Genomic DNA, 10,000 nt, shown 5'->3' with positions numbered 1-10,000 from the left:
ACTCAGAAGAGTATTTCTCGTATACTAATTCAATTGTTGAGAAAACCAAAATGGTGGTTGTATTTTATATATTTATTTAGTCGTGACTTTTGAATAAAAGTGTTTTATTTTATTAGAGGGAATACAATAAAAAATTACATTGTTTTGCAAAATTATTTAGTCTGGCAATAAAAATACAGCGGTAATTACTTTAAGAATAATAATAATAAAAAAAAGAACTAACAAATTAATTTGTTAAAAAACAAAAACAAAAAAACAACAAAAAAAAAAAAAAGAAAACAATTTAAATAAATGAGTTTTGATAAGTACTTAAAGAAAACGAGAAAAAAAAAAGAAATAATTTAAATGGATAAACAAATATATAAAAACAACACAAATTAATACTAAATTGATATAATATTAGTAAGTTAATAAATTTAATTCAATACTGGAACCTTCCCAAAGTCATTACATCAATGGTACCAGCACAAGTAAGGCAATAAATAAGAAAAAGTTCGTTTGCCAAAAGCTCTATTCAGTGTTCACTGGTTATTAAGGTGGGCTCATTTGAATTAGCCCGACCTAGAACTAGAGAGGCCAGACAGCAAAAATCGGAGTTAGTTCACCGTCAGGCGACGTGACAATGAGATGACGATGTGGGCGGAGTGGAGTGGAGTGGTTGGGGGGGGGGGGGGGGGGGAGGGGGGGGTGATAAAAAGAACAGGAGCGTATCCTGGTTTATGCATCACGGGGTGCATGGTGATTCGCAATCTATCAAAAATACACACAAATTGATTTCAGTACGAAGTATCAAGTTTAAGTAGTAACTTTTGAAATTATCTAATTTAAATTTGATCATTTTGGACCTGGTAATACAGCTTATAACTCGAAAAAACAGGCTGGTATTTGCCCACCCTGCCCATTATTACCAGCCGTCACTGCACTGACCAAAAAATGACGTCAAAATGCCAGTCTTTTGCCACAAAAGAAAACAAAACGTGAGTTGTATTCAATAGTTCAACCAATGAAATAACTTGTTTCTATGAGCTCTACTAACGACAACTCACTAAGCGGTGCAAAAACCAAATCATGACGTCAAACTGCCAGTCCTTTTGGATTTCAGTATCAGGCTATAACATAACGATGGCTACGGTATCATACCATTAGACAACAAAGCCACACAAGAGCGTCCCAACTTGGTCCAAAGTCTTGTAAAGTCCTAAACACAGCTGGTCGTACGATGCCATCAGAAACTGGCCTAAAAGTAATATTAAATCCTTACTTTAAATTGAATCACTTTTTTTTTCTTTATCGCTGGAAAGACTTTCAAATAGTAGATTTGGTACGAACAGCAAGAGGAGAATTTCAAGATTCAATCATGGGAGATAACCAGGAGAGTTACAATTCCACAATGTTTAAAACATGGGTAGTTTCCCTTTGTCATAGAATAGCCCAGGCATGAAAACGTGTCAAGCCAATGAGCATAAGATCATTTCTTATCTCTCTCTCTCTCTCTCTCTCTCTCTCTCTCTCTCTCTCTCTCTCTCTCTCTCTCTCTCTCTCTCTCTCTCACTCTCTCTCTCTATCACTCACTCTCTCTCTCTCTATCACTCACTCTCTCTATCACTCTCTCTCTCTATCACTCTCTCTCTCTCTATCTCTCTTTCTCTTTCTCTCTCTCTCTATCACTCTCTCTCTCTCTTTCTCTCTCTCTCTCCTTCTCTCTCTCTTTCTCTCTCTCTCCCTCTCTCTCTTTCTCTCTCTCTCTCTCTCTCTCTCTCTCTCTCTCTCTCTCTCTCTCTCTCTCTCTCTCTCTCTCTCTCTCTCTCTCTCTCTCTCTCTCTCTTTCTTTCCCTTCTCTCTCGCCACATCAATAGGCATCATCATGTGATCATTAAAATAGCACAGTAGGTAGATATTTTAGTACATTCAATAATTGTCACCAATAGAAACTGTTCTTCTAATTGGACAGTCGAGGGCTAAGATGCACACAAGCTGATCCCTTTTCTCATACCAGAGAATTTCCTGCTTCCCTTCCAGCATAAATCTGCCGTACTCTGGAAAAACACATATTTAAAAATTTGGCCAGAAAACTCGTCCTTCAAATATCGATCGATTTAAATGACTGTCATCTTCATCTTGGCAAAATCTCTCAAACCTGGGACTTCGCCGAAGTTCATCCCGACATAGACCACTTTGAGACAGTGTTCAATATTCCTGATTTGATTTTTTTCATTTTTAAAAGTCTAATTTTAGTTTTTGTATGTTTTGTTTGTTTTGTTTTGTTTGTTTGTTTTTTGTGTGTTTTTTGGTGTGTTTTTTTGTTTTGTTTTGTTTTGTTTTAGATCCCATTCATTATAAGTAATTCTATTGCTTTGACAGCAGTTCAATGCCGACACAATACAACGTTGAGGCAGAAGGTCATATAATATTTATTCCTTTCTAAAACCAACTGGAACGACTAGCGACGAGAATTCCAGCCATCGTCACTATCCATTTCCCTGTAAGAATTGCGTGGCGCTCTCTCCATCTGTCTGGCCGGAAGGACATCCCCGTAGGAACCACTGCCCCGTTCGTAGTCAAGGTCCCTTTCGTACTCCTCGTGGTCGTCAACAGATCGGTCTTGCCGCTTCCGGTGGACGTCGTGATTTGCAAAAATATGGAAATCTCCGTCGTGGAATTTTATTTTCACTGATATGCTTGGATGTTTGCCATAACATTTGGTGAGCTCTTTCCGAAGATAATCGGGAATTCCCCTGAAGTGACCCTTTGATTCTCTGACGCTGATTCTGACTACCCTTCCGTATTCAAGGTCGCAGTTGATGTCAAATTCTTGATTTGGTTGTCGGGTTGGCGGGTGAAAGTGGTAGTGAGGATTTGGAGGTGGAAGGGGATAGGAAGGAGGAGGTGGTGGTGGTGGGGGAGGCGGTGGTCGTCGGACGACCCCTGGGTATCGGAGATGTGGCTCTCGGAGATGTGGCTCTCGGAGATGTGGCTCGAAGTATTGCTCTAGAGGTTTGACGATTTCTCCCTGAGGCCCGTAGTAGTAATTCCTGGAGTGTTGGTAAGGGTCGTATTGATTGTAATGAAAGGGATCGGGTGGGGGAGCTGTGTGATAGGGACGGGCGTAAACGGTGTTGTCTGCTGGCGGTGGAAATACTTCCACTGTTTGTGGGGGGCGTGGCGGGTCGTATGGATTTTGTAAGGATGGAACAGTCTTGTGATTCACGAGGCCAGGGATTAAAATAGCGGGAACGTCAATAATTGGACGTTTGCCATAACGGTGGGAAATGACCGGATCCGCCATGATTATTTTTTGTTGTTGTTGTTGTTGTTGAAAATGTTATTTATTGGGTTATCTCCCTTTTCATGCTCAGCCTTGTGGCATATTTCTTCTTCCTGTTTGAATTTGAATAATGCCAATATTTTCAAATACAGTTATCTATCTTCAGATGAACGTGACTTTGAGATGCCTAATTCCTGCTGCTCGGGCTGATATCATAGTGGCAAAGATCAAGTTGTATTATGTGTTTCTGTTCAACAAGTGGTGTGTTTGGTTGTCTCTATATTATCTGAGAAAGAAAAAGAAACCAGAATTATTGTTCCATTTATATATTTTGTAAAGCACGCTTACATGGCCTCAAACTTCCATGAATAGTCTTTGTCAAATAATATCATCTACGTTTACGTAATCACAACTCCGATAGGGAATGAGATTAGCTGAAGAGTAGCGTCCCTTGAGTGGACGTCACCGGCGGAGAAGTTATTAGAGAGAGAACTTCATGTTGGTTGTGCGCATGCATCTCTCATCCTCGCTTCCGGTGAAAGCGGCATGAGACACTTCACCAAAAGCGAGGACGAGAGAGACGCATGCGCAAAACCATTTTGACGTTCTCTCTGTAAGGTGACGTCCAATCAAGGGACGGTACTCTTCCGCTAATCTCATTCCCGATAGACCGTTGGATACTGTCTCATTGGTGTAATGAAAATACGCTATATCAAACAATATATATATATATATATATATATATATATATATATATATATATATAATATATATATATGTATATACTGCATGACACCATTGTTAAATAAGACAAGCCTCCTGAATCTGTTCCATTATCAGACCTGTACATATGTGCACGTTGAATATGACATATTATATGAATAATATATAAATGTGTCCTAGTCAAAATGCTTCACACAAGGACCACGGCTATCGAGAGATCATTTAACGAATACCTAGGATTTGTCACTTCTTCTTACTAGAGGTATCTAGACTCTAGACCTGATCATCCTCAATTTTACAAAAATCCTAACACGATGGTCTGTCGGTCAAAAACCAACGTCAAAAGAGATTCGTTGAAACGTTACAATATACAAACGGTAAATACTCAGTCTTTGGTTTGGCTGGGTTGTTTCATTACTTTTTTGGGGGTTTTTTTTGTTCTTTTAAATGATACTTTTTACTTATTGTTTTTTATTCAAGGGGGGGGGGGGGGGGGTCTAATTCATTCAATATACGTCATACCTGATTGGGAAGATTAGACAAGTATCTTTTAATTTTCCACAAAAATATTCACGACTTCAAATCTTCTGGTCTGCTATACGATTCAATAGTCTGATGTCACGCCGCCTGGCAACGGCGGCCATCTTGGTTCTAAACAAAGAAAATCATTACTTTTTATTTTTCATGCTGGCTAGAACTTTTCATATTTCTTGTGCTCAGAATGTGTAAAAGTCAAAACATGATCAAATGTATGTGTTTTTTCCCCTCTGGATACGCTTTTATGCTCGCCGGAAAAATATTTCATACGGGCGTCCGCCATTGTTCCGATAGTTTAGAGCCAGTGTTACAAAGTTACCATGCGTCATTAGGAAGGAAGTGACGTTACGACTGCTGAAGAGTAATACTCCAAACCAATACACACGTCATGTGACCGTTGTTCCCACGACGTTCACCCACTCCCCTCCTCTCCCTTCCCCATTACCAGCTCCAAGCTCCTCTCCAAAGTTCATTGTCCCAGAGAGAATTCTCTCGAAAGAGGGCATTCTATGTATATCTATTTATAAATCTATTTAAAACAGTTTATAAATACACCAAAAGTAATTTTCAATTTAGAATGAGACAAAAGATAAAATCTCGGCGAATCTCGAGTACGTGGATCTATTGTGGTGACGGACGTGACAAAAACACCGTTGATACTCGAGGGCGTAGATCTATTGTGGTCACGTGACAAACACACCGTTTGATTCACGAAATGAACACTTGATTCCTCAATGAACACGACTGATTAGAATTCTTCGTATCTAGATACTCGTAACAAACACATTTATAAATTTTAGACAGAAAAATCATCCTTCAATTCTCGATCCATTGAAATAACTTTCATCTTGTAAAGAACTCTCAAACCTGGGACTTCTCGAAGCGGGAAGAAGGTCTCAGGTTTGAGAGATTTTGACAAGATGAGAGTTTTTTTAACCGATCGATATTTGAAGGACGAGTTTTCTGGTCAAAATATTATGTTACTGTGTTTGTTCATGGCACGGCTGTTCACTGTCGTCATGTTTCCCAGATACGCCTCACGTCTTCTAAATTAAAATTGACAATAAAAACGTCACTTCATTTTGGCCTGTTATTTATTACGGAACAGTCTTCTTTGTCAAATAACTTTTTAAAAAAAATATTTTGCTGCCCCTCGCCTCAAAACGGTATTATTTTAATAAGAACCAGATGCGAAAGACGGTATTTTACAGTTAAAATGACCAGAAATGTCACATTTTAGTATTTGTTGCTTTAGATAACGGATTGTATCGGACATATTAGGAATGTTGTAACATTAACGTTTATAGTCTGATTGACATGATTAAGTGAGAACTAATCACCAAAATGGCTGTCCAAAAACATTTAACAAAGAGCAATATCGTTCCCTCTATAAAACAAAATGAAACACAGCGTCATTCTTATGAATAATATTATCCGTTCAATGTTTTTGGCAAAGCAAACCAGCCGACATAATACCGTATTGAGGTGGTAGGTCCCATTTCAATCAGGTAAACTTTCATTTATTTCAATTATGCATCGATGAAAACGAGGCTCAGCTTATCAAAATGAGGCTCGAACCAGACCACAGCTTGACTACTACATTTATATAGCGCGTTTCCACTGATTAAACTTGATTAGTACGCATCACCATGTTTTATTCAACCCCCCCCCCCCCCCCCCCCCCCCCCCAACCCCCTGGTAGATCACATGGAACCATAAGTTACATTTCATACAGAACCAGTCGCCTGTTGGGAGTCCTGTGTGTTTACGACATCCGTCACTGCCTGCAGACAAATACCGGTTCACGTCTGTATCGAGTGGGAGAATTAATGTAAAGTGCCTGGTCCAAGGACATAACGTCGGGACCTGGATTTTCCACGATCACTGTCCTCCATCCGGCCACTCATCGCGCCTAACATTTCTTGAGGTTTGTGCATCTGAACCACCTAGCTATACTCTTGAAGGTCATTGACATTGATCGATACGGTCTGCTTCGCTGCGCTGTGCGGCCTTGAACAAGTCACCTCGCCCTAGCTCAATTTGCGGCGCTGCATTGCGACTAACGCCTGGGTCATTCCAGTGTTCCTTTGGAATAGACCCTAGAGACAAATTTCCCCTATGGGATGAATAAAGGGAATTATTTTATAATAATTTTTTTAAGTGAAACATTTTTGGCAGATTTCTACTTAAAACCGTTTTGACATATGACGTACGTAAAAGTGTTGAAAAATAAACTTTGAATAAAACATGTGATATATTGACCTGTTTATAATTGATTAAAAACTTATAATAGAAAATAACGATTTTGGAGAGTCGAGAACACGGCCGGGTTATCGACCAACTTCAAAAGATTAATTCATTGTGAATAGAAATAGGAAATAGCTATGCCTCTTATCTCAAACACAACAGGAATTCAATAATTTGATCTAATGTTTTATTCTGATTACTAAAGAGTTACTCAACTAGAAATTAGTCTTTATTTCAAGGTGCTTTGACGTGAAGCACTGGCGATATATAGGGTAGTGGGGGACAATTAAAGAGAGAGGCCGAATGCTTTAACCGATTTTAAATATAATGTACTAAAGAGTTACTCAACTAGAAATTAGTCTTTATTTCAAGGTGCTTTGGTTGTGGCACTGGCGATATTTCGGGTAATGGGGAACAATTATTTATAAAAGTAACGGTGACCAGTTTTCGATAACCTGTAAAGATTCGTGTACAGTTAATGAAAATGTTAATCAATCGATTTAGAAAAGGAGAAAAGGGGAGAGAGAGAGAGAGAGAGAGAGAGAGAGAGAGAGAGAGAGAGAGAGAGAGAGAGAGAGAGAGAGGGCGGAGAAAGAGAGAGAGAGAGAGAGAGAGAGAGAGGAGCGGAGAAAGAGAGACAGAGAGAGAGGGGGGGGAGAGAGAGAGAGAGCGAGAGAGAGAGAGAGAGCTAGAGAGAGAGAGAGAGGGAGAGAGAGAGAGCTAGAGAGAGAGAGACAGAGAGAGATAGAGAGAGATAGACAGATAGAGATAGAGAGAGAGATAGAGAGAGAGATAGAAAGAGATAGATAGATAGATAGATAGAGAGAGAGAGAGAGAGAGAGAGAGACCAAATGGCCTAACCGATATTTTCAATGTATACCAAAGAGTCATTCATCTATAAATTAGACAGACTAGTCAATGAGGGTCTCAGACTCTCTCACCAACAGACAGCTTTGTTCTTATTTTCCTATTTGCTTTTCGTGTTTCAGTTTGTTTGTTTGTATATTTGTTTTATTTTTGCTTTGAGGAGAGGGAATGTTTTATGTTTTTATATGTCTTGTTGATTGTTGTTTTATAGATTATGATTTCAATTGAAGAAACAGTTGAGTTGTAATATACTTTAAGACTATCATCATCATCATCATCATCATCATCATCATCATCATCATCATCATCATCATCATCATCATCATCAACATCAACATCATCAACATCATCATCGTCATTATTATTATTATTTTTATTATTATTATTATTATTATTATTATTATTATTATTATTATTATTATTATTATTATTATTATTATTATTATTATTATTATTATATTATTATTATTAATATTATTATTATTATTATTATTATTATTATTATTATTATTAATATCACTATTATTACTATTAGTATTGTTATCATCATCATCACTATCATCATCATCATCATCATCATCATCATCATCATCATCATCATCATCATCATCATCAGTATCATCATCATCATCATCATCATCATCATCATCATCATCATTACTATTACTATCATAACATAAACAAAGGATATATAAGGCCCCTGGCTTTGGTTTAGATTTGAAAAAATTGAGTCTGGTTATCAGATCTGTAAATATGTTCACGTTGGCATGTGGCCATCAAATACACATGATTCTACCAACCACCTATTGAAGCTGTGCGTTTATGTAACTTATTCACACCATTCAGCCAGCCGGATATAAAATACCCACACACAAATCTGTGTACAAAGAAAATAACAAAGAGCTAAGTGACGACAATTTCGATCTATCAAAAGTGTGACTGGCTGAGAAAACCCGGAAAGATGCGCAAATTTCATAAATTGAGTTATATTTACAGTAGTGTAGACCACATCTTTCTGATCATTTACCACTTAAAATGTACTTTCTATGTCTATTAGAACCCAAGTTATGAACAAAAAAAATTCTTAATAAAATGTGTTGCTATGGGAAACACTTTATCTTCGATTTTGGCTCATATCTCGAATCGAAGCTTGTCGCATCTTCCCGGGTTTTCTCAGCCAGCCGCACAAACTGTATTGCCTAATTTTTTCAAGTTGACGAACACAATACATGTTGAGTAATTTAACTAAAAACTGGCAGATGAGTAGACTAGTTAAGGAATGACGACATCAAAATCGTGTGAGGGATAGAATAGAAGACTTCTTTCACTCTTGCTTTTTGGAATCCGATATTTGTACTCACCAAACTCGTCCAGCTATTGGGAACACGTCCGGAATACCAAACAAAAATTAAAATTAAAAAAAAATAAATTATGATGATGATGATGATGATGATGATGATGATGATGATGATGATGATGATGATGATGATATAATAATAATGAAAATAATAATAATAATAATAATAATAATAATAATAATAATAATAATAATAATAATAATAATAATAATAATAATAATAATAATAATAATAATAATAATAATAATAATAATAATATAATAATAATAATAAAATAATAAGAAGAAGAAGAAGAAGAAGAAGAGAAGAAGAAGAAGAAGAAGAAGAAGAAGAAGAAGAAGAAGAAGAAGAAGAAGAAGAAGAAGAAGAAGAAGAAGAAGAAGAAGAAGAGGAAGAAGAAGAAGAGATTTTACATAGTACAATATCTGCTTACTGAGCTGAACTATTTTTCAAAGGAATCCCTGACCAACAGCAACCATAAAAATAAGAACGTTTTCTGTATTCTCATGTAATGTATTGTAGGAAAATATGACTATCTATAGGTAGACCTTTATATCCAAGGACACAACTACCTGTGGCCCACAGTGGAACTGAAACCACAGGCATATCCGTCATGAGACGAGTGTGACCGTGGCCTTCGTAAAGTTATGGTCTGATACTGACCAAAAAATGACGTCAAAATGCCAGTCTTTTGCCACAAAAGAAAACAAATCGTGAGTTGTATTCAATAGTTCAACCAATGAAATCACTTGTTTCCATGAGCTCTACTAACGACAACTCACTAGGCGGTGCAAAAACCAAATAATGACGTCAAACTGCCAGTGCTTTGGATTTCAGTACCAGGCTATAACATAACGATGGCTGAGGTGTGCACCACTAGACCACGCACGAAGCCAGCACTCGGTAATTCAAAACTTATGACGTCAACTATCATGAGTGACCCAAAACGTTATAAGCCACGTAAGTGACACAAACTCATCAATCATCATTTTTGTTTCAAACA

The 10,000-nt window shown here is 37.4% G+C and overlaps 1 protein-coding gene across 1 annotated transcript in view; it reads right to left on the bottom strand.

The window, feature by feature from the left end:
• Positions 1-1,700: 1,700 nt before the first annotated feature.
• The window catches only part of LOC144966083 (uncharacterized), a 13,534-nt gene continuing 5,234 nt past the window's right edge, over positions 1,701-10,000 (bottom strand). Inside the window, exon 2 of the mRNA XM_078902144.1 lies at positions 1,701-3,551. Coding sequence (XP_078758270.1) covers positions 2,441-3,286 — 846 coding nt within the window. The 5' untranslated portion in view covers positions 3,287-3,551 and the 3' untranslated portion in view covers positions 1,701-2,440. The remainder of the gene's footprint in view (positions 3,552-10,000) is intronic.

Source organism: Berghia stephanieae, chromosome 2 (assembly GCF_034508935.2).
Source record: "Berghia stephanieae isolate SIO BIC M18660-M18661 chromosome 2, UCSD_Bste_1.3, whole genome shotgun sequence".
Classification (NCBI taxonomy): domain Eukaryota; kingdom Metazoa; phylum Mollusca; class Gastropoda; order Nudibranchia; family Aeolidiidae; genus Berghia; species Berghia stephanieae.
The sequence above is the reverse complement of the archived record's forward strand: the minus strand, read 5'-3'. Positions and strand labels throughout refer to the sequence as shown.